General features: G+C 43.9%; 1 protein-coding gene across 6 annotated transcripts in view; it reads right to left on the bottom strand.

Annotated features, from left to right (window-relative positions):
- Positions 1-25,307, bottom strand: part of ARHGEF3 (Rho guanine nucleotide exchange factor 3) — a 293,957-nt gene that overhangs the window by 35,483 nt on the left and 233,167 nt on the right. For 3 of the 6 annotated variants that reach the window (XM_078076864.1, XM_036082421.2, XM_036082425.2), the window contains one exon: positions 6,255-6,362. In XM_078076864.1, coding sequence (XP_077932990.1) covers positions 6,255-6,362 — 108 coding nt within the window. Of the gene's footprint in view, positions 1-2,536; positions 2,594-6,254; positions 6,363-7,656; positions 8,361-25,307 lie in introns of those variants that run through there. The other 3 variants (XM_036082423.2, XM_036082424.2, XM_036082426.2) reach the window with 3 other exon arrangements.

Raw genomic sequence — 25,307 nt, 5'->3', positions numbered from 1 at the left:
AAATACTTAATGACATGAAAGTGTATTCTCATACTGTAAGGTTATTTTATACTGTTAAGACAAAAACATGTTAAAAGACAGTACATATATAAAAAATAGTATATATACATAAACATATGATTAGGATTTTGTTTAAAAAAACACACATGCAGGTATATTGTAAAAGAGAAGATTGTCTGAGTATACACCAAAATGTTATATAAGATATTTAATGATGGGGAGGTGGGGTTACAAGTGACTTTTACTCCCTTTTCTGTGTTTCTATTTTTCAATTCTAAAAAGATGTTCTATAATCAGAAAAGAAAGCACAATTGGAAGATACTTTTATTTTTATTTTTTAGTTTTTCTTTTAAAGATTTTATTTATTTGACAGAGACACAGCAAGAGAGGGAACACAAGCAGGGGGAGTGGGAGAGGGAGAAGAAAGCTTCCCACCGAGCAGAGAGCATGATGTGGGGCTTGATCCCAGGACCCTGGGACCATGACCTGAGCCGAAGGTAGACGCTTAACGACTGAGCCACCCAGGCGCCCCTGGAAGGTACTTTAAAAAAAATAGGACAAATGGCTTCAAAAGACATTCAATACAGAGTTATTTGATAATATAAAAAATATTCACAACCTAAATACCCATTAATAGGAGACTGGTTATGTAAAGTAAGTTACATCAACACATTGGAATAATATATACTTGGTCCATTAAGATCATATTTTCCAAGAATAACTTGGAAAAGTGATATAATACTTCCCTTAAGCCATAAGAAAATTCTGATCCAGCCAAAGGACAAAGAAAGGATGCAAATAAAAGAGATGGGAGAAACCAGGCAAAATGCAAAATGCAAAAAAAAGAGAGACATAACTCAAGACAAAAAACATTAAAAGAAATGAAGAGGGTTACTGAACCTTAATGAGAGGTACAATTCCCCCCAAGAGGCTGTAACAATAATGAGAGGAACCTTTACATGCCTAACAGCATAGCTTGGAAATACGTAAGGCCAAGACCAATAGAAATGCCAAGGGAAACTGACCATGCAGGTCCCCGTGGGAGATTTCAATCCAAGAGTGAACAGATGAGACAAAGATAAGGCTGGGTACACTGTGAGTAACCCCAAATGAGGCTCAGAGTATGTAAGTTATGTAGATATACCTAGAATAACACTGGAAGGAAATTATTAAAATACTAACAGGGGTTGTTTTGCAGTGGAATCTTTTCTCTTTCTCCTTTTTTGTATTTTTCCATACTGAACCTATACTTTTATAATGGAAAAGAAATGAAGCTCATGTTCGGAGAGAACGCAGGCCTCAACCACAGTGCTGTGAACAGAGCATTCCGTAGCACGCATGGGCCCCAGCACTGGCCCCAGCTCAAATGCGTCTACCAGCTGTGCAGGGCCAGGGGGTGGGGAGAGGCAGGACTCAGCGACTCGCCCACGGCGAGCTCACTGTCCTCACTGCACAGGAGGGGTGCACGCAGGCCCCTTTCAGAGCCGGACCACGTTTTCCTCTCCGGTAGGCCACTGAGGAGATTTTTAGGCCCACAGGGATGCAGATATCTGTGGTCCAGTCTATCAGCAGCACTCACTTCCCGATCAGACAGAGACAGAAGGCCAGGCAGAGGCTGTCCCTCTCCAACTTCCACAAATGCTGTCTTTGTGCTGGGGCCCAAGCCCCCAGTCTATATGGGTACAGGAGAGGCAAGAGAGAACAAGTTCTGCAGTGTCTGGTTGAACCGTTGCTGCAAGGACCGCTCCCATCTGTGGCTGGGGTTTTAACCTTTTTGGAAAAGCTGCTAGCCACGAGCTGTCCTGATATCCTTCTGAGCTAACCTGGGGTCTCCTGAGGAGCCAGAGGAAGGACTGCTAAGTGCTCCATTATTGATTAAAGTATTGTGTTTGGGTGTTTGGGCCTAAGTCATCTCTTCTATAATAGAAGGAACCCAACCTCAGACATAACTGGACACTGAAAGGGATATATATGTCTCTGTGAGGCCAGCACCAGGGACAAGGGATACTGTGACAGAGAACCAAGCTGCTCGATTGCAGCCTCGAGTTGTTTTTGGAAGTAGAAGAGGCATATATAATAAACACCTATGAGTGAAGAATGAATGCTGAGAGGTTTGGGGCAGCCTCTACCCCACTCTCCTTGTTTTTTGTTCCTCCCCTTTTGGAACAGGCACCAAGACCACTGAGCACAAAATGGAAGAGGATGTGAAGACAGCCCACAAAGTATCCCTTTGGGGCCTCCTGCTTCCCCTCCTCCTCCCTGCTCCTCAGATCACATTAGTACCCTATCCCATTCTAGCTGGAGAGGGAAGCAATAAAGTCATGGGGCAGTTACTGAGATGCAGGCTGGAAATAATTCTGCAAAACATGCATTGCATGCACCAAGGTGACCAACAGGGAGATATTGGGGGGGCAAGAGAGCATTCTCTCTGCTTTGCAGATCATCCTGCAAACACGGCTGTCTAACTGCACACAGGGGCATATTTCCATTCACTGACCCCCCAAGGACACACTCACAACATAAGCACACTGCTCACGTTCTCTCTGTGTCCACGTGCACAACCGTTATGAATTACCATTCTGCTTCTGCTGGCTTGTTTCTGTCCTATAAATGGAGCCTGGAGTTAGCTATTTATCATTATATTTGAAAAAAGTAAAACAAAAAATTATTTTGCCAAAAAAAAAATCTTTGAGGTTTTAGAAACCAATTTCCACATGTCAGATCCCTCCCTTGGGTCTGGCTTTCTCATCCTTGTTTGGCCTCAGTCTGTTGGATTTCAGACATGGCTTGATTTCTTTCTGTCCCAGTTCTCTAGGTCAGTGCAAATTTTCAAGGTGACCAGATATTTCCTGCAGGCTTCCTAGTGTAGTATCCGTAGGGCAGAGACGGGAGAGGAGGAATAAAGGCCGCCTGGGAAGCCAAAGGAAAGGTTTTGAGGGTACGACAATAGAGGATCTTACAGCAACACACAGTCAGGTCTGGGCTGTGGTGGGAGGCATACAGCAAGCTGTCTCCAGAACTAGGAGCATAAACATGGAGTCTACAGGCCAGGCAAAGTGATGACAGTGAGTCAAGGAGTCAGGTATTGGAAGGACAATTGGGAGAGGTGGGGACATTTGTAGGTGACAATTGGCTGGCTACCCAGATCCAGCTCATTATTACCATGTGGCAACATGGGCCCAGACTGCCATGCTTTTCAATTCTTTAAAAGAAGCCAGAACTTAAATTCTTTTTTAAAAGATTTAATTAATTAGGGGTGCCTGGGTGGCTCAGCTGTTAAGCGTCTGCCTTCGGCTCAGGTCATGGTCCCAGGGTTCTGGGATCGAGCCCCGTATCGGGCTCCCTGCTCGGCGGGAAGCCTGCTTCTCCCTCTCCCACTCCCCCTGCTTGTGTTCCCTCTCTCGCTGTGTCTCTCTCTGTCAAATAAATAAATAAAATCTTAAAAAAAAAAAAGATTTAATTAATTAATTAATTTAGAGAGTGTGTACAAGCAGGGGGAGAGGCAGAGGGAGCAGAAGAGAGAGAGAATCCCAAGCAAGCTCCGAGTCCAACACAGAGCCTGACGCGGGGCTCGATCCCACGACCCTGAGATCATGACCTGACCTGAAATTAAGAGTCAGATGCTCAACTGATCGAGCCACCCAGGTGCCCCTGGAATTCCAAATTCTTATATGGATTGTTTGGATTTTTATATGTTAGCTCAAAACCCCTCACAGCCAAACAAAACACAATTTGAGGGCCAAATGTGGCCATGAATCACCAGAAGGCAACTCTGTCCAAGATGTAAGCAACATGAGGGCGGGATGTAGAGCCTCGTGTGTGGTGAGGGCCCACCCAAGGCTTACAGAATGAGCGAGGGCCTTCCCAGGGAAGAGGTTCGACTGTCCTAGGAGAGCCGATGGGAAGACATGGCCGGCGGCACGGAGGTCTCATAGTCAAGGGCGGAAATAACTACAGAGTGAACTTGAGCCCCAGCCACTGGGATGGAAAGGAAAGGGTGAAATGGCAGTAGACAGGCTAAAGAATTTTCAAAAAGCAGAACTCAGCAAAAGACCAGATGTGCAGGACTAGGGCGGTGATGAATCTTCCAGGGGAAGCCTGTGATGAACTTGGCCAGAGGGCTGAGGGACTGGTCATGGGGGAGAGAAGGTAAACACATTTTTCTTCACTAGCTTCAAAGCCCTTCATCTGGCTCCCCCAGACGACCTTATTTCTTTTTCTTCTCCATTCTCCCACAAAGGGGATCAGGGGATAAGCAAGGGCCCACAGGCCCAAGCACTGAGAGAAACAGAGCCGAACCTATAGCTAATTAAGGTGATGAGGTATTCATTCAGGAGAAACTGAGGAGAGCTAACAGAGTAATGGACAGGGCAGGGAATAAGCACCGAAGAAGGAGAGCATCCACAGGGAAATGTAAAGCACAGCTTGGGCTATGCAGTATCATGGCATGTTGGCTGAATGGTGCAGAAGCAATGGCAGGAGGGGGTGAGGGAGACCTAAAATAGTTCTCAAATCATAGATTTTCATAGCATAGGATATGCCTTGGGTTCTGGTCCACAGTTTTCTTAATAACTCGAAAGCCAAGATAAAGATACTGCTAAGCAAAAGTATTCAGGACAAGTAAGGAATGGCAGACTCAAGACAACTTCTCAGCTAAACAAGGTAAGCCTTTTCATGGCATGGCTTTTGTTGGCTTCAATCTGCAAGAGGATTTTTACGATTATGAAATTTGGTCCAAGGCCTTGGACAAATCTCAATATTCACCTTAAACCATGAGAGACTATGGACTCTGAGAAACAAACTGAGGGTTCTAGAGGGGAGAGGGGTGGGAGGATGGGTTAGCCTGGTGATGGGTATTAAAGAGGGCATGTACTGAATGGAGCGCTGGGTGTTACACGCAAACAATGAACCATGGAACACTACATCAAAAACTAATGATGTAATGTATGGTGATTAACATAATAATAATAAAAAAAGATAAACTTTATTGGGAGTTTAAGAACAACTCTAGCCACTTGTTTACCAAAGAATTATTATAGTAGCTACTATCTACTACTTAGCCAACTAATTAGTAAATTAGTGATTGCTAACAAAGGGCTTAGTATAGTTTTGTTAGCAATATAGCCCTTTAAATGCACTATCTTATAAACACTAAGGACTTTATTTCTTTTTAAAGACTACTTTTTTTAAAGATTTATTTATTTGACAGAGAGAGAGAGCGTGCAAGCACAAGCAAGGGGAGCAGGAGAGGGAGAAGCAGGCTCCTCATTGAGCAGGGAGCCCGATGCAGGACTCAATACCAGGACCCTGGGATCATGACCTGAGCCAAAGGCAGACGCTTAACCGACTGAGCCACCCAGTCGTCCCAATACTAAGGACTTTAAATGCACTATTTTATAAATCTTTACAATGATTCTATTCTAAAGAAGCTGTGGCATTATCCCCAATTTACCCATTAGGAATAAAAGCAAGACCTAGAGACATTAAGTCACCTGCCCAAGGTAACAAAGTCTCTGAGGGACAGAGCCAAGGTCAGAACTGAAGTGCTTCCACTACAGGGCCTTTCCTCTAAGCCAAGAGTCAGGAAACATTGTCTGTAAAGGGGCCAGATAGTAAATATTTGGGCCTTGTGTGCAACATGGTCTCTGTCCTTGACTGTGCCACTGGAATGGAAAAGCAACCACAGGCAGTACATAAATACTGAGGCATGCCTGTTTTCCAACAAATCTTTACTTAATGGACACCGAAATTTGAATGTCATATAATTTTCAAGTGTCATGAAATATTGTTCCTCTTTTGACTTTTGCCCCAGTCATTTTAAAAGGAAAAACCATTCTCAGCTTGTGCACCATAAGAAAACAGGGGGCAGGCTGAATTTTTCTCCTCATGCTGTCGTCTGCCGACCCTGGTCTAAGTACTAGGCTCTCCTACCCTCCAGCTCATGTCACCTGCTGGTTTTCTTAGGAAGCCCATAGATACTTTAGGACCAATCCTGTGAGTGTGCATATGGATGGGGTATAGGACTCTGAGGAAAGATCCGACAGAGATGATTCCTCAAGTCAGCCCTCAAAGGACTCCATCTGACTCCAGTTTACAACTGGAAAACACACCTTTCTTCCTTTCAGTTCCCTCGTTTGCTCTCTTCTGCTGAAATAAGCATTGATTCAGATCTCTGGGGAGGTTCTGGGGAGAGCAGCAATGACCCCTCCCACACAACATGGTTTTCTGCAAACACAAACCCACTGTGTCCTTACCTGCAGGGTTTGGCTGAAGCGCTTTAACGGTGTGGCCTTCACGGGCGGGATGAGGTTTGCTAGTGACGTGACTCTGGAAAGGGGTTTGACACGTTTATTACTAGGCTCCTAGAGGGTTAAAAAAAAAAGGAAGGAAAATGTCAAGGTTAATTACGGACAACATAACTCCACCCTACAGTCCAGTCCCACTCCACGAGCTACTCCTACCGATCTGTGGAATATAAACTGTGCCCCGTCTCACTCCAGCTGTGTGGAGATGACTTGGCTCAGGAGCTAGGGAAGGGGAAATGGCAGGGGACATCAACAGAAGCAGCCTCTGGGCAGACAGCAAATGGGTAGGGTCTGCTCCCTACACTTCACCCCCAATATCCGCCAGCTTTTAATTCAGAAGCTTCCACTTAGAATCATTCTCCCTGGGGCGCCTGGGTGGCTCAGTCATTAAGCGTCTACCTTCGGCTCAGGTCATGATCCCAGCTCCTGGGATAGAACCCCACATCAGGTTCCCTGCTCAGTGGGGAGTCTGCTTGTCCCTCTTCCTCTGCCTCTTTCCCTTCCCCACCCCTTGTGCTCAATCTCTGTCAAATAAATAAATAAAATCTTAAAAAAAAAAATCATTCTCCCCAATGCCTCCCGCAGAGAAAAGCTACCTCAGATTTCCCATCCAATGACCTGGTCAGGCAGTTGTGTTTTCATGCTTCTGGTTTCATCTTTTTATTTTATTTATTTATTTATTTTTTAAAGATTTTATTTATTTATTTGACAGAGAGAGACACAGCAAGAGAGGGAACACAAGCGGGGGGAGAAGCAGGCTTCCTGCGGAGCAGGGAGCCCGATGTGCAGGAGCCCGATGTGGGGCTTGATCCCAGGACCCTGGGATCATGACCTGAGCCGAAGGCAAATGCTTAATGACTGAGCCACCCAGGCGCCCCTGGTTTCATCTTTTTAAAAACCCTTTCTCCATCTTGCCTGAAGCCACTCCCCAAATTTCTTTTATGCAATGGGGCTTTTCTAAAGCACAAGGAATGTTTGTTTCATCAGTTCATTAAACTAAAAAAAAATTTTTTTAAAGGAAGTTCCTCTATTGCTGGGCTATTTAAAAAGCATCTTTGTATCTACAGTATATTTGAAATGCACCTATGAATACTTATAAATAACAAATAGGAAGAGAAAATGTACAGAGAGAAATTCCTACCGTGCGCATGTTTTTATAATTCATATAGCCACAAGTTTTGAAAATCACCTCCACGTAAAACATTTGCAAATCTGCAAGTTACCCCAAAACAAGCTGATGGGTGTGGCCATACCAATGTCTTTGCAGAGGAGAATTACATAAAAACAATAGGCTGTGGGAAAGAGGGACATGACAGACAAAACATTTTACAAAGACAAAGAGAACAGTTACCCTTGCCTTCCTAAGTTCCATCTGACCTGCCGTAGATGCTGGACAGCACATGAAGACACCAGATTTTGATGGAAAAAGCCAAACTTGCCAATTGCTGTGGTGAACCTCAACCATTTCCAGAGGAAGCCTCAAGATGCTCATCTTTCTTTTTCAGCCATTGCTTTCAAAGTTTTGAGGGGTAAGGCAGAACTTCAGATTCTCCAGGACATCCCTGCAAGGTGTTTTGAACATAGTAGGTGCTTGGAAAAATCTTGCCTGAATTTGGAATTCTGCCGAGAAACTCATGTCATTTTGTGCCCTTGCCAATCTCAGATGTCAGAAGCCCTCTTGGAAATAGACCCGATCTTTCTGGCATTTAAATAGAAACATTAAAAGACTAAAGAAAAAAAAGTGCAAAACAATTCCACAATGTTGCCAGGATTGACTTCATGATTTCTCGAAGCAGTGAAATACTTTTCCAAGACAGAGAATGAATCTGGGCTGCCGGAGACCTCTCCAGCTTCTTGGCATGCTGAGCGGAACAGACAGTAGGAAACTCTCTGAACACTGGGGAGGTTCAGTTCCAAAATGCAAGGGATGAATCTCTTAATATGAGAGACATCACATTACTATTATTGACGTGCTGAAGAGGAAGATCCAATAGCCCTTCTGCTTCTAGGTGACAATGTCCTTCAGGGATGCTCCCTGTCCAGTGCCTGGCTCCTGAGCATCTGTGCCCAGAGGAGGATTTTTAAAATACTTTTTACGTCAGAGCTGCATCACCAGCATACTAAACACACACACACACACACACACCCCCTCTTGAGCAGCCCCTGAATTTCTCTAATTTAGCTCCGGCTTTGGGCTGGAAATGCCAGAGTTGTGATATCACCACCTTTGGTAGTCCAAACTGCATTGCAGCAAATGGTGGGGGGGGGGGGGTTCATGGGGCAGCAGGACTTGGTCTCAGATGATCCTGCAAACACCTCACAGTCCGGAGACTCCCAGATCTCCATTTTTCTTAACGGCTAAAGGTGCTGGATCACAGATTCTGTATCAGAATGGGGAGGCTGAAAGACAAATGCCAATTGGTTCTCTTGCTTTAAAAAGGGGCAGGGAGCATCACATGCTTGGCAAGATGGGGGAAGATTCAGTTCTGTTCCACTTGCTGTGTCATCTTTTCTAAGGTTCTGCTGACTTTGCTGTATGACCCAGTCCACGGGTGTTTACGCAGCTACAAGATGTATGCACAATGCAGATGCCAGCCCCTCTGCACTACATGAGATTGTAATTAAAACTCTTTCCTAGGGCATTGCCCATTTGGAAGTAAACATCAGGCTGCTCTCTGGCAATCTGACATTCCCAAGTAACGAACAACTGAACCAGAAACCACTGCTGCATGATTTAGTGCTGTGATCCAGTAAAGCAGGCAGGTGCAATTTCAAAACCAGAACATTTATAGGTTATTGGATCTATGGAGGAGGCTTTATGCCTGACCCACATGAGCCAAGTATGAATTATGGTGTTCTCCTTGAGGGCTTCAGTAAGACTAAGAGATTAGCAAAATTCTTGGCCTAATTTGATTTTTCTTTTCCATTTACTCAGTATGTCTCCAGCTACATTTTACTGCTATCTAAAAAGAGCCCTTGGGGAAAATGTTTCCAGATTCTAGTTAAATAGCTCTACTGAAAACTAGCAAATGCAATTCCAAGGATGCTTTTGGGCTTTACAGAGAGATGACAGAATACAACCTGCAGAAGCTTCCTAGTCCAACAACTCAGCTGCCAGACCAAGCTGGGCAAAATCGATGCTAAACCCAGACACAAGATATCCTGTTTCAAGTGCAGACACCACCCCCACCATGCAATTTTAAGAAGGGCAGGAGGGCATCTCACTAAAAAGGTTAAAAAGCAGAAAAAAGATAAAGGCATTGAGTATTGTGTGTAGGCCGTATTGTCTGTATAACAAAATTTTGTTTTGTCTTTTCTAGGCCTTATAGGTTTTTTGTTTTTCTTGTCTTATTGCACTAGCTAGGGCCACCTATATATTATTGATTACAGGCTGATAGAGTGGGTATACTATAATTGATTCTAAAGTGATTATTATGAAGAGTTCATCATTATGAATTGTGCTTGCTGAGAGCATGGAAGAGATACCGTTTATCAAGTAGAAAAAGTTCCACTCTATGGTAAGTTTGCTGTGAATTTTTATAATGAATGAATACTGACTTTTATCAAATGTTTTCTTGTTATCTTTTCAGAGGACAAGGAAAGGGAAAAAAAGAAGGGAGAGGGGCAGGAAGGGAAAGAGACAATGAAGAGGCATGGAGGTCACATATTTTCATAAATGTATTGGCACGGCAATTTAAAACATCTTTTGGGCTTGACTTACAAACAAAGGGGAATAAAGCACTCCGTGCCATTTTATTTTTAATGTTAGATTTTATTTTTGTTTTTTTTTTAAAGATTTTATTTATTTATTTGAGAGAGAGAGGGAGAAGCAGACTCCCTGCTGAGCACAGAGCCTGACGCAGGGCTCAATCCCAGGGCCCCGGGATCATGACCCAAGCCAAAGGCAGACGCTTAACCGACTGAGCCACCCAGGCACCCCTAAGGTGAGATTTTATTAAGTAGATTTAACTACTCCTTCGCTAGGGGAGACAATGGTTTTCTTTCCCTCTCCTCATTCTTACCTCCCAACAGGTGAAAAACCAAAGCAGGTTACATGCATGTAAGGTTAAGTGCCTATCATATCAATATGATCTAGCACAACTATTTATTCCTTCAAAAATGATTCCATTCTAATAGATGTGGCATATAGGAAACCATCACTCATTCTCCTTGCACTTCATTTTTGCAGCTAGAGTGGTGTTGGGGAGCAATAGGAGGGTGTTCCTCATTGTGTTTGTAGGTGCCATGAGACTACCTTCACTCAGCCACAAACCCAGCCCAAGAGGGACCAGAAATGCCTTCATCAGTGCAGGACTGACCACTCTACTGCAGGGCAACACTGCTCTTGGCTGTTATACACCTGGCCAGGAGCAAGGGAGAGGTGAGAATCAGCTGTGCTAGCAGAAGCTTCTGCCCATGGGTTGATGGAGTCAGAAAAGGCTTCCAAATGTTTGAGGACACCAGGGAAGCCTTAGGCAGGGCTCCATCTCTGTGGAAAGAGGAGGTGTGCTAGGAATACCCAGTAGCCCTCTAGGAGGCTTTCGTCATCCTCAGTGAACAGAAGTTACAATCTCAGAGTGGTTGAGAAGCTCTTGTATTATGAAATAATAGTAATAATAATAATAAGCTCATATTTTGTGCAGGGACTTCTCTCAATGCTTTACAGATGTCTACTAATTTATTCCTCCTAATACCCCTGCAAGGTAGATACTATGATGATCCATATTTTAAAGAGAGAGATAGAGATACTGAGGCGGAGGATGAGCTATGTGCTTAAAGTCACTCAAAAGAGGTGGCCAGGATTTAAACCTAGGCAGGCTGGCTCCAGAGCCCCTGCCTTACAGCTTTGTGTAAGGGGCCAGATGGTAAATGTTTTAGGCTTTGTGGGCATCTAGCCTCTGTCATGACTATTCATCTCTGCCATCAGCCTTAAACAGTATGTAAACAAATGAATGTGATTATGTTCCATTATAGACACTAAAATCTGAATTCCACAGAGCTTTTACATGTCACAAAATATTATTGTTTTGCTTTTTTCAACCATTAAAAACAGAAACGATTCTTTGCTTGAAGAACATAGGAAGTGGGCTATATTTGGCCCATGGGCCATAGTTTGCAGACCACTGCTCTATACTACTTGCTGGCTTTATAGGGATCATTTCCTGCATCAGCTGTCCTCAGTCTCAGCCTTTCTGCTGTGACATACCCAAAGACTCCCAGGTACGGCACCCTCCCAAAGCACACTTAGTCTTCAAGCTCTGGAGATGGTGTAGGCTTGATTTGTTGATTCGTTCTGGAGCTGGGTATTCAGGGTTCTCCGCTGGTAAGCAGGGGAGATACCTGACTTATCTTTATGTGAGTAAGCCCTATCCTAACTACATTTTATTGTCTTAACTTTCCAAATAATTCAGCCCAAGCATGACACAAACTTTCCCTGACCATTGATGTATACAAATAAGGGACAAACAAAATGATAGGATGCCTGGGATCTGCTTCATAGTAATACAGGAAGAGGGAGCGGGGATGTGTAGGAAACAAAGCTGACCACAGGTTGATAACTGTCAAAGCTGGGGGCCGGGCAAAGGGATCTCAGTATACAGTCCTGCCTGTGGCATACAGTCAGACACTGGATAATACAAAGGTTTATTTTAATGGACAGAGAACAATTTTGCAAACGTATCAGTGAGCAGACAGATGCCATTAAAGATCTGTACTTCAGCTGTTAGTCAGGGTCTGGTGAGAAAGGATACTGAAAGAGACAGATGACAGACATCATCTAGAACTGAACACAATTAGAAGAAACCTGATAAAATGAAAGAAAAAAATCCCACTAGTGAATTTCAGTAACTTTCAACTAACATAGGCCAGAAGAGGGAAGGGTCTGTGTGGCTGGGAAATCAAAAGCTGGGAGAGCTACTTTGAAACGTTCAAACTTAAAGTGAGCAACCCCATGGAGAGTCACTGACCCAGCTGCCAGACTCCCTGAAGTCTGCTCTATTCTATGTTTTAAAAAGATTTTATTTATTTGTCAGAGAGAGAGAGAGAGAGCACAAGCAGGGGGAGTGGCAGGCAGAAGGAGAAGCAGGCTCCCCACTGAGCAAGGAGCCCAATGCGAGACTCAATCCGAGGACCCCGGGATCATGACCTGAGCTTAAGGCAGACGCTTAATTGACTGAGCCACCCAGGCGCCCCTGCTCTATTCTATTGACTGGTTTTTTATTTGCTCTCATCAAGAAACCATCAACAGGCTGCCAATCATGGGACTCCATGACATAAAACAATCTATGGAGTTCCCACTCTGATGTAGAAACATACAGAGAGAATAGGAGCCATTCAAGGCCAGACTGCCCGGGGAGGGGACACTTCTGTTCTGTGGTATTTATTTTATGAGAGTGCTTCCCTTTCCCTGATTCTGCCTCCCCAAATTCATGTTTTTCTCTCCATTCCTACAACAGCACCATCTTCTACTAAGAAGGCAAAGACCTCCCATCCTTGCCAGAGCTTCACTCCCACTCTGCCTCTCTCCAGGTACATAAATGTAAAGCACGTGACCCCATGACTGTCTTGACTTGACTTTACCACCCGCATCCTTAGGCCCAAAGGCTGGTTCACGCAGTCTTACGGTTTATGCCCAAGCTTCTCACCCTTCAAAACTTCTAGGTCACCACAAATATTATGGTGTTCTCACTTCTGTTGACACCTCCTATTGACAAGGCCTTCCCACCCTTTTGGGGTTTTTCACTGACTTGCTGGCCAGTTTTTTCTTTTTTTTTTTTTTAATTTTATTATGTTATGTTAGTCACCATACAATACATCATTAGTTTTTGATGTGGTGATCCACGATCCATTGTTTTCGTATAACACCCACGTGCCCTCCTTAATACCCATCACTGGGCTAACCAATCCCCCCTCCCCCCTTCCCTCTAAAACCCTGTTTGTTTCTCAGAGTCCATAGTCTCTCATGGTTCATCTCTCCCTCCAATTCCACCCCCCTCATTTTTCGCTTCCTTCTCCTAGTGTCCTCCATGCTATTCCTTAGGTTCCACAAATAAGTGAAACCACATGATAATTGACTTTCTCTGCTTGACTTATTTCACTTAGCATAATCTCCTCCAGTCCCATCCATGTTGATGTAAAAGTTGGGTATTCATCCTTTCTGATGGCTGAGTAATATTCCATTGTATATATGGACCACATCTTCTTTATCCATTCATCTGTTGAAGGGCACCTCGGCTCTTTCCACAGTTTGGCTATTGCGGACATTGCTGCTATGACCATTGGCATGCATATGGCCCTTCTTTTTTTTTTTTTTTTTTTAAAGATTTATTTATTTATTTATTTGAGAGAGAGAGAATGAGAGAGAGCGAGTACATGAGAAGGGGGAGGGTCAGAGGGAGAAGCAGACTCCCTGCCGAGCAGGGAGCCCGATGCGGGACTCAATCCAGGGACTCCAGGATCATGACCTGAGCCAAAGGCAGTCACTTAACCAACTGAGCCACCCAGGCGCCCATGGCCCTTCTTTTCACCACATCTGTGTCTTTGGGGTAAATACCCAGTAGTGCAATTGCTGGGTCATAGGGTAGCTCTATTTTTGAATTTTTGAGGAACCTCCACACTGTTTTCCAAAGTGGCTGTACCAACTTGCATCCCCACCAACAGTGTAAGAAGGTTCCCCTTTCTCCACAACCTCTCCAACATTTGTTGTTTCTTTCCCTGTCCATTTTTGCCATTCTAACTGGTGTAAGGTGGTATCTCTATGCTACCCAGAGCAATCTATACCTTCAATGCCATCCCGATCAAAATTCCAATGACATTTTCAAAGTGCTGGAACAAACAATCCTAAAATTTGTATGGAATCAGAAAAGACCCCGAATCGCCAAGGAAATGTTGAAAAAGAAAAACAAAGCTGGGGGCATCACGTTGCCTGATTTCAAGCTATATTACAAAGCTGTGATCACCAAGACAGCATGGTACTGGCACAAAAACAGACATATAGACCAATGGAACAGAATAGAGAGCCCAGATATGGACCCTCAACTCTATGGTCAAATAATCTTTGACAAAGCAGGAAGAAACAGGCAATGGAAAAAAGACAGTCTCTTCAATAAATGGTGCTGGGAAAATTGGACAGCTATATACAGAAGAATGAAACTCGACCATTCTCTGACACCATACACAAAGATAAACTCAAAGTGGATGAAAGACCTCAATGTGAGACAGGAATCCATCAAAATCCTAGAGGAGAACATAGGCAGTAACCTCTTTGACATCGGCCACAGCAACTTCTTTCAAGATACATCTCCAAAAGCTAGTGAAACAAAAGCAAAAATGAACTTTTGGGACTTCATCAAGATAAAAAGCTTCTGCACAGCAAAGGAAACAGTCAACAAAACAAAGAGGCAACCCACAGAATGGGAGAAGATATTTGCAAATGACACTACAGATAAAGGGCTGGTATCCAAGATCTATAAAGAACTTCTCAAACTCAACACCCAAAAAACCAAATAATCAAGTCAAAAAGTGGGCAAAAGAGATGAACAGACACTTCTCTGAAGAAGACATACAAATGGCTAACAGACACATGAAAAAATGTTCATCATCATTAGCCATCAGGGAAATCCAAATCAGAACCACACTGAGATGGCCAGTTTTTTTTACTCTCGCCTGTGCCTCCTCCAAGCCATACTTTTACTTCAAGTGGCTCCTATCCTCCCCTCTGGGGGACCTGACAGCCTGCTTTGTAACTTATCCCTCAGAGACAACACATTCCTGCAGGTTCTCCTTCCTAGCTAATGTTTTTCTAACTAAATGACTAAAAATGAGCCTCATTAAAAAAAAAATCTATCTATGGGGTGCCTGGGTGCCTCAGTCAGTTAAGCAGCTGCCTTCGGCCCAGGTCATGATCCCAGGGTCCTGGGATCGAGCCCCACATCGGGTTCCTTGCTCAGTAGGAAGCCTGCTTCTCCCTCTGCCTCTGCCCTTCCCCCGGCTTGTTCTCTCTCTCTCTCTCCAATAAATAAATAAAATCTTTTTAAAAAATCTATCTATCTATCTATCTATCTATCTATCTATCTCTATCTGTCTATCTATCGAGTCTAGCTCTCATACATTCTAGCTGGGTGATCTCAAGCAAGTTACTTACCCACAGTCTCTTCAACTGAAAAACAAGGAAAGAATCCTCCCATAATGCAGTAGTGGGGATTGTGGCTAAGAGCTATCACTTAATAAGAGTTTATAATCTGTGTCAGGCACTGGGTTGACTGCATTACATGGATTTACTTGTGGCATCTTCAGAATATCCAACGAGAGAGCTAAGATCATTATTCTCATTTTACAGATGAGTAAGCTGAGGCTCAATGAGCGTAAGTAGTTACACAGGTCACCTACCTCAGGTGGCAGAGGCAAGATGGGGATCCTATCCTGGACCACACACCTCAGCTACACTATTCCGCCCAAGAGACAACGATAATGAGTACACAGCACACTGCCTTGTGAAAAGCAAGCTTTCCATGAACAGAGCCTAAAATCGAACTCACAAACTGGTATGATTTTACTAGATCATTTCTCCTCCCCTTCCCCTTTGCCACTAAGAACAGGTGACTTTAATAATCACTCAAGGTCACAAACAATGAATCATGGAACACTATATCTAAAACTAATGATGTAATGTATGGGGATTAACATAACAATAAAAAAATTAAAAAAAAATCACTCAAGGTGTGCATTCTCTTTTTTAAAGAAATTGATCTTGAAATAATTTTAGATTTATAGAAGAGTTGCAAGAATAGTACAGAATGTTCCCGTGTACTCTGTACCCCCCCCCCGATGTTAACATCTTAACATAACTATGATATGTTTATCAAAACTATGATACTAACATTGCTACAAGATTACTAACTAAACTATTGGAGGATTTACTAGGATTTCACCAGTTTCCCCACTAATGTCCCTTTCCTGTTTCAGGATCCAATCCAGACTTTCACATTATATTTCACGGTCATATCTCTGTACTTTCCTCCAATCTGTGACAGTTCCCTGGTCTGTCTTTCATGACATTGAAACTTTTGAAGAGTACTGGTCAGTTATTTTGCTGAATGTCTCTCCATTTAGATCTGAGGTTTTCTTGTGATTAAAATAAGATTATGCATTTTTGTGGGCACCCGGGTGGCTCAGTTGGTTAAGCATCCGACTCTTGATTTCCACTCAGGTCATGATCTTGGGATAGTGGGATCGAGAGCCCTGTGTTGGGCTCTTCACTCAGTGGGGAGTCTGTTTGAGGATTCTCTCTCTCCCTCTCCCTCCACCCCTCCCCCTACTCACAGGCACTCTCTCTCTCTCTAAAAGTAAATAAATCTTAAAAAAAAAAAGGTTATGCATTTTTGGCAAGAATACAACAGAAGTGACTTGTCCTTTTTGGTACATCGTATCAGGGTAACATTATCTTATTACTTACTTACCATTTGGTTAAGGTGGTGGTATGGGTTGAACTATATACCCCTAAACAGATACGTTGAAGTTCTACCCCCAAACCTGTGAAAGTGACCTTTTTTGAAAATAGGATCTTTGCAGATATAATCAAGCTAGGTCATACTAGATTAGAGTGTGTCCTAAATCCAATCACCTCTGTCCTTATAGGAAGGAAATTTAAAGACACAAAGGGAGAAGGCAATAAAATGACAGAGGCAGCAACTGGAGTGATATATCTAAGCCAAAGAACACCAAGGATTGACAACAAATACCAGAAGCTAGGAAGAGGCAAGGAAGGATTCCCCTGCCGGTTTCTGAGGCCAATACCTTGATTTAAGACTTCTGGTCTCCAGAACAGTGAGAAATAAATTTCTGTTGTTCTAAGCCACCCAGCTTGTGGTACTTTGTTACAACTACCCTAGGACACTAATACAGGTGTTATCTGCTGGATTTCTCCTTATAAATTTACTATTCCCTTTGTAATTAATACATATATGGGAAGAGATATGTTGTGACTATATGCATCCTTTTAAATCTGTGTGAGTGTTTATATAGCATTTGCAAAATTGGCTTCACTAAAGTGTACATCTGTCACCCTAGGGGGGGTGTGTCTTGGCTGAACAGGGAGAACCAGAAGGCTGATCCAGGCAAAGTACCCAAGAGAGTCAGTGTTGGCTGGAGCGGGCAAGGAGAGGGGCATAGTGGACCACAGGGGTGTGCAGAACACGGAGGCAGCAATGAGGAGGCCTTCATAGAGCCGTCTGAGCAAGAGGACTGGGGCTATAGCAACACAAAGCTTCTTTGGAGCCTGCAAGTGACTCTTCATCTTATTTTCTTGTAAATAGAAAAAGACAATAATGAAATAATGGTTTCTAACTCTAAAATTTCCATTAAGTGGTTTTTTGTTTTTTCTGTTCTCTTTTCCCTGGCACAGAGCTAACTGACCAGGTATCATCTGTTACCAGAAGTTGAAAGGCAAATAATGAGGCCCAAATTCCAACGGAAACCTGGCTTCATTGATTAGGCCAAATGCATTTCAGAATTATTGGTTTCTAACCCGCAAGGTGAGCAAAAGGTCTTCAAACTCAGAACTATAATTTTCCTTCAGAGATGCTTATCCGTGGTTTCAACAAAAGGGCTACAGACTTTGTGGACTTTGACAAACCACCAGGAACAGCTCCTGGAGGGATCCCTGATACCTTTGTCTTGGCTAATCTCAAAGATGGAGGCCACACCCTGTGCTTATTCTCTCCAGCTGTGGGTCTGGTTGCCTTGCCCTGTGCATCCAAGGGAGATTTGATTTCCTCTTTGATGAAATGGCTCAACTCTCTCCATATCAGATGCTATAAGAAAAACATCTCAATTTCTTAAAAAAAAAAAAAAAAAGCCATGTGGGTGTTTTTGTTTGTTTTTTATTTATTTATTTTTTTTGTACTTTTGCTTGCTAATGGAGAGTAAGGAGAGCCTGGATAAATAAAATTCACAGACCACTCCGAGTTTGTTCAGTCTCATGGCCAAGCTGCAGACAGGATATTGGATTGCTATGTTGAGAATCCAACAATTTCTCCAGCCTCCTCTCCTGGAAATGCTAAACAGCAGATGATGATAGAGATGTCACAAGATGGTCTAGGCAAATCCACAAATTAAACCACCAGCTCTCGGGGCCACAAAACTGAACACGTGAAGGTTGGAGAGATGATATTTATTCCCTGAACATCAAGTCTTCTCGGCCTGTGCCAGTCAGCACCTACGGCATCCGGCCGACGTCGGCCTGAGAGGTGGCTGCTTTTGGGAAGCCTTGATAAAGGGGGAGACATCAGGGGGACATGTGACTGAGCTAAGACAATGCTGGCATGAGCCTCTGAAAGCCTGCTCAGTCCCTGCTCCAAACAGAGCCTCCCATAAAAAGCAAATAAAAAAAGAGGCTCGAAAGAAAATCACATTTTATGACAACTTCTGTGGTCATCCCGGCTTCATTTCCTCCAGGCCTCCCCGTTTCCTTCAAGTCTAAAACACATGTTGGCAAAACGCTATAGCTCCCTAATGTTCGTATAAACTAAATGGCAAAATGAAGGGAAGGAGGGGCGTGGGGCGAGGGAGATGGATTTCAGCCAGTATACCCTGCAGAAGCAATTAATCTTACTACAGACTCTGAGAGGGCTAATGTTCAGGGCAAACCATTTTGTTTCTGAGGGCAGACGTCAAGCAACTTATTATCTTTATTCTTCTTATTATCATTGAATTTGTGGCCCTACACTGGAAAAATAAGCTGACCTACTTGTCTGCCATGGGGAAATTCATTTTTGCTGAATGACGGTGATGGGATAAAAAAAAAATGAACCTTGGGAAATAATTCAGTAAAATATGGGACTCTCTCAGAGCTGAAGCAGGCAACGGCAGCCTAGGTCACGAACATAATCTCTTAGCAGCGCTGGTAAAATAAAACAGAACCACTGTTTCAAGACACTGTATTTTTGGCAAATGTTTCCACTCCTCAATTATTTTCAAAGTTATTCATTTCAGTCAACATTATAAGGGTAAGTCAACATTTGTCCTGGCAGCAAGCCCAAATTTGTTATTTTATTAGTCTGCTACTGGTTAAATTGGCCCAAGATTAAACACATCTAATAAATAGCCCTAAAATTTTGGAGTTTAGTAGAAGACCACATTCAAGTTCTCTTACACAGGATGTTACCATTAACCTTGGGCAGAGGGGAAATGTACACCCACATCCCAGTTAAGTTCCTTTTAGCAAACGCCAGCCCATCTCCTGAAACTCATTTTGGTCATGCCCAGACATGGCACTCCAGACCTTCAGAGAAAGAGGAAGCCAAATATTTAGCTCTCTCTGCGGTCCCTGGGTCCACATCTGCCTTCCGAACGTCAAGCAAAACTCTTACTTTCTCGAGGCAGACAGGGCCAGATGCTCGGGGCTGAAGTGCTTCATGAGTTTGACCTCCTAAAAAAAGTCTCAGGGCTTCCAGCAGGGTCATGCCTCTGTGGCCCTGAAGGGAAGGCAGCTCTGGGCCCAGAAGATATTTTCTCACAGATTCAGGTTACGCATTTTTCACAAGAACGCCACAGAAACGATGTGCCCACCATGCCACACCCATCTGGGGGTCTAGAAAATGGGGTCAAAGGACACACCTCTGGCTGCAGAATGCTAACAAGGTACCCAGAGGTGGCAGGGGTGGCCTAATCACAGGCACAGGGCCCAGAGGAAGGCCTCCTCTGTGGTTCTGGGGTTTTGCAGGCAGTCATTTCCTACTGACTTCTTGGAAACCCTTGGGTAGGATATAAATTCTGCATTTGTTTTTCTCTATAAAAGGGAATCCCTGGCTTCCCCTTGGGCTGAGTTGGAGGGGAAGGGGGAGGAGAATGCCACTGGGGATTCCACCCCTACTTCAGGGTTTGGGAACTGCCATGTACAGACCTCAAGGGTACTTTAAGGATATTTGCTGAGGCTTCCCCAGAATTTAGGAATAAGCCGAAAGTAACAAAGTTCTTATCATGCTGGCCCAAAGAATGTGTTGATTCTTTGCAAAGGATCTAAGGATAAAATATGAGCCAACCTTCCTGGCCAGAGCACAATGCCCTATGACCTCAGACCGACAATGTAACCTCCATGGGCTTGGTCTCCTCCCCTGTGAAGTGGGGGTGACTCTCCTACCCCCTCACAGAGTTGTTGGGAGGATGACATGAGATCATGTGTGTAAATGTGCTTGGTACAAGCCTGCCCCATAAGTTGCCTCCTGTAAATATCAGATTATTGCCCTTATTTCTAATGCCCAAGGAGAGGTGTAGTCTCTCCCCAAGCCTGCTCTCTTGCCCTCATCCATTTCTTGCAGCACTAGATTTTGCCCTGGGCATCCCAAGGATGAAGCTTGAACTCCATGTCACCTGCCACACCACAATCTCACCAATGACATGCTCCTGCCACTAGGCCTCAGGTTATGAGACCACATATTTTGATTCCACATTCCTGTCTTGCCTTTCTTCCTGCAGCTTTATCATCTGTTTAGTCAAGCTCTGGCTGGATAGAGCAAAACTGGGGGTGGTTTGGCAGGATCCAAGGCTATATTGGAGGAGAGGAAAATGTCAGCCATGAAATCCCAAGATAAGACCCCGAGTTGGGGAAAGGAATCCAAGTGGGTCTTGAGGTCTTCATCAAAACCCTCCTACCTAACCCAACATCGCTAAATTATGGGCTAGAAGAGCTGGTCTCCAATCTTGCCAGATCCCAGTACTATCTGGGATTAGGCATTGATAGGAACTCTGGGCATTCAACCCATGTCAGATGAGCAAGGTGGAATTTCTCCCCCAAATAACAAGTTACCTTGGGCTTCCAGAAAGGACCATACAGACCCACTGGCATGTCCTTTCTCTTTTTCATCCACCTATTGTCCTTTGAAGCTCAGCATTAGCTTCGTTTCCCAGAAACAGGAAAAAAAGGTACAAAAAAAAAGATGCTCAGATCTTAATCTCAATGTCCCAAAGGAAGGACAGACTGTTCCAGCTGAATTTGGGATAATCAAACATGTCTCAGTCAAGAAAAGCTGACAACCAGGTCTGCCATCTGACTGAAGACTAAGCTGGGACCAGGGATCCCACATACACCTGCTGGGTAAAACCTACAGGGACATCTGACCAAGGGCACGGAGTCAACAGGATGAAAACACGGACCCCCTTCTCTTGTGGCCCAGTCAGCTTTTATTTTTGACAAGAACAGTATCTGAGCAGATGAGACTTGCAGAAATGTGGCCTCCAGAGAGAATCATAAACTACATTTGTCACACTCTCTGGTACCCCCCCCCCCAGCTGTCCCTCCTAGCACAATTTATCCCTTCAAATCATTGGGTTCACGTGCATCCTCAACAGTACATGCCTCCAGTCAGAACCAGGGAACACTGCACCTGGGGGTTTTAGAACAGTCTGCTCTCAACTGAGAACAGAATACACTGAAATCTGATTATTCAAAATGGAAAAAGCTACCAGTGGCACAGCCATAAGGGATTGACTGAATTGGGGAATAAAATAATATAAATTTTAAACTTTCCTGTTTGCAGCTCTCCGCTGACATTTACCACCCACTGAGCAATGGTATGTAGAAAAGCAATGCTGTTCAGGAAGCTGTGAGGTAGGTAATCTATAATGGATTCATATGGCCTTTCTGTTGGCCCACACACCCCAACTGAGCACATGAATAGCTTCAAAATGTTATCCCCTGGGAGATGTGTGTGCGTGTGTGTGTGTGCATGCATGTGTGTGTACGTGTGCGTACCATGCACACACACAGAACACAAGACTAACTTTATTTGAGACAGTTTTCATTCTGTAGCACATTTTTAATGACAGGAATAAAAAAATGCCCACTAACAATGGATTTTTCCAAAGACTCATAACAAATACTGGCTCTCAGTGCTGTGCATTTGCAACCTTGAAACATAGTGGTTATGTGTTATTTCTAACTCTGAGCAATTAATATGCAACCAGATGTATCATTATCTACAGTGTATTAAAATTCAGAAGCCTGCAAATTTGAAAAAGAGTGTATCATGCACAACAAAGGAGGCAGAAGCCTCAGAGACCTGCTCTGCTCCCCACGTCACTTGCAGCTTATTTCAATTACAAAGTCACAAGAGAGAAAATGAATAGACAATGCAGTTGACTTAAAAGAAATGAAGTAGATACAAACCTGTGATTTGACTGTTTGGTTTCGTAAAAAATGTTGGTTTAGCCATTGGAGATTCAGTGGTAAGGGATGCCAGTAAGAGTTTCCAGAAAAGACAAAGGCAGTTTTGTGGTAAAAGAAAAATGTTATTTATTGTGGCAGAAAGGGGCGAAGTTCCCATGAGTCTTCAGCTCAGGCCATCTACAGATGGGAGGGTTCCTTTGGAAGACCACGTGGGGTCTAATCTGGCAAGATTTCCCTAGAGAAGTTTCCCTAAGCACCCCCAAGGGATGGAGGGAAAGTCTCACTGGCCAGGTGCTCGCTCCTCTGCCCCACCATTTAGGAGTGAGGGTCTGGGACTGCTCCTGAATTTATAAAGCAGGGCTGCACAGAGAGGTGTCAGGGGCCACTAACCCTGCGAAGCCTCCAGAATTGTTATTAAATTACATGCTCCCAGGTTCCCTACCTACTCACAGATTCTAGCAATTTTTTAGAAACAGAAGTCGTCCCACACCTGACCCAGGTGTGACTCATCTCTTCTGACTGTCAAAAAGAGAAGGAAGTGCTAGACAATGGGGGACCCCTAGGAGGGGAGGTGGAGGTACCAAGAGCCATAGAGTCACCCCGTGCCAGGTGTTGGCACACACACTCATCTATACGATACAGCAACCCCATCACCTCATTTAATAAAAGAGGAAGCAGGTGTTCAGAGAAGTAATGTGACTTGCCCTAAGTCATACCCAGTAAGAGCTGAAATTCAAATTTAGATCTACCTGACTTGAAAGCCTTCCCTGCCACCCCCACACCGGCGTCCCGGGATACACAACTTCCTCTTATAATAGCAATAAGACTGACAATGACTTCATGCCAGGCTGTGCCAAAGCGCTCTCTATGCACAATTTCCTTGATTTCTCTTAAGTTAGTACTATTAACATACCCATTTCACAAAACAGGCAACTGAGGCTCAGAGGGGTTAAGAACCTTTCCTAAGGTTACACAGCCAGTGGCAGAGCCAGGACTGAGCCCAAGGCTGCTCCTCAGCAAGACCGGTGATCTGAACCACAGCCTGCTCCTTTCCTAAGCCCTGTGGGAAATAAAGAGGGTAGAGGCAGGACAATGGAGACTGAGGCAGGAAGCTGAAAATTTGAAGCTGTTCGTTCCACATTCAAGCCCTGTCACTCTGCAATCAGCAGCCCCTCCTGTCTTCCTCCCTTCCCCCCAGCATCTTAGAGTGCCCAGCCAGGCCCAGGTGCCCTGCTCATGTGCCCCCTGTGGACACTGCCCTCTGTTAAGGCACACCTGGGGAATGGTGTGTGAGCATCCAGCATAAGGGGGCTCACTGGATGACCACCTCCCAGTACTGCCCCCCTCGCAGTCTGTCAAAATCCCTAGCGAGATTGCCTGCTTCCCCATCTCTCCTTCCCTGATTGACAATCACTGTCTGTTTGTTAGGGTTCTGAATGACTCGGTCCACCTCAAGTACAAGTTCCTTGAGGACAGAAAGCATGCCTTTCTCTTTTAAACTCAGGAGAAATTGTTAGGTAGAGTCCGGTCTCAATAAATATTTACTGACAATCAGAGAGCATTAGGGGTCATTTTTAGTTGTTTGACTCTTCACCAAGTTGTAGCCATTATGGAATTTCCCCACATTTCTAACAAAGGATCTATTTATAATTAAAGCACCCTGCTAATGAATAGGGCAGGAAGAACTCTCAAAGCAACCTAATCCTCCTCACCTGCACTGGGTCTGTCCCTGCGGTTGGAGCTTGGTTAAGAGTCCCAGATGATGTGTGTCAGATGGGAGCCAGCCTTGGGGATGGATGACAGACTCTTCATCTCCCATGACCAGGGTACCTCTCTACCCTGAGCTCACACCCCACTCCCTGCTTGAAAGTCATTCTGGGAATATCAGAAAACTATACTAGGTTTTTTTTTCATCCTGCCTGGCAGAAATGAACGTGAATCTTGCCAGTGTGCTTGGAACATCTTTTGTTTTTTAAAAAAATAATGGCCAGTGCCAACTCAAATCCCTGGGAAATTGGGTGGGTATTTCCTACAAAGGAAAGAGTGACCTCCTAGCAGACCCCTTGATAGAGATGATCAGCCACAGCTTCCACTCAGCTGATGTACACTGAAAATAGATGATGCTGTTGTTGCTAATGATCTGCGGAACACTTGCTCTGTGGAATCCCTTTGCAAGCTCATTCATTTTCAAAGGTCCCTTGGAAATTCTCATTTAGAGATAAGGAAACTGAGGCTTTAGAGGATGAATCACCGTCCAAGGTCTCCTGGCTCCAAATGGCCAACTTGGGATTCAGACTTGGCTCAGTCTACCCCTCAAATCCAAGTTCCTAACCACCACACTCTGGGTCTGCCCCAAATTAAAATGCAATCTTGCCCAATCCTTCCCTCAGGGTGAAGGGGAAAAGGAAGAGGATGCGTTAAATGATTTCAGCTGGAACTTGGGAACTTTGAAGCTTTGAAAAGAAAAAAAAAGATTTTTGTTCTTAGAAGAGAAATCCAATTTTTTTTTTTTAATTTGCTAACATCTAGTCCAGGATAATTTTCTATGACATATTAAAGCCCATCTTTATCTGTTTAAAAATATTAATATCTGAAATCTGGGTCCTATGTTCGAAGTCCAGATTTAAGGTTTAGTCTGTAAGCAGCTGTACCCAAACTTGGGAACCTATTGCTGCAGAGCTTTGGCCATAGAAAAACCCTCAGAACACACGGAATGCTGTTTCCAAACTCTCGCTACCATTGTTGACAATTTTTTTGCCAATGTATATACCACCTGAACTATTACATAGTTAATGTTTCCTTAAATTACTCTTTTACTTAAGTAACCATATTGTAAAAAC

Source organism: Halichoerus grypus, chromosome 1, assembly GCF_964656455.1.
Source record: "Halichoerus grypus chromosome 1, mHalGry1.hap1.1, whole genome shotgun sequence".
NCBI classification, from domain to species: domain Eukaryota; kingdom Metazoa; phylum Chordata; class Mammalia; order Carnivora; family Phocidae; genus Halichoerus; species Halichoerus grypus.
Note: the sequence above shows the minus strand (reverse complement) of the source record. Positions and strands in the feature narration are given on the sequence as shown.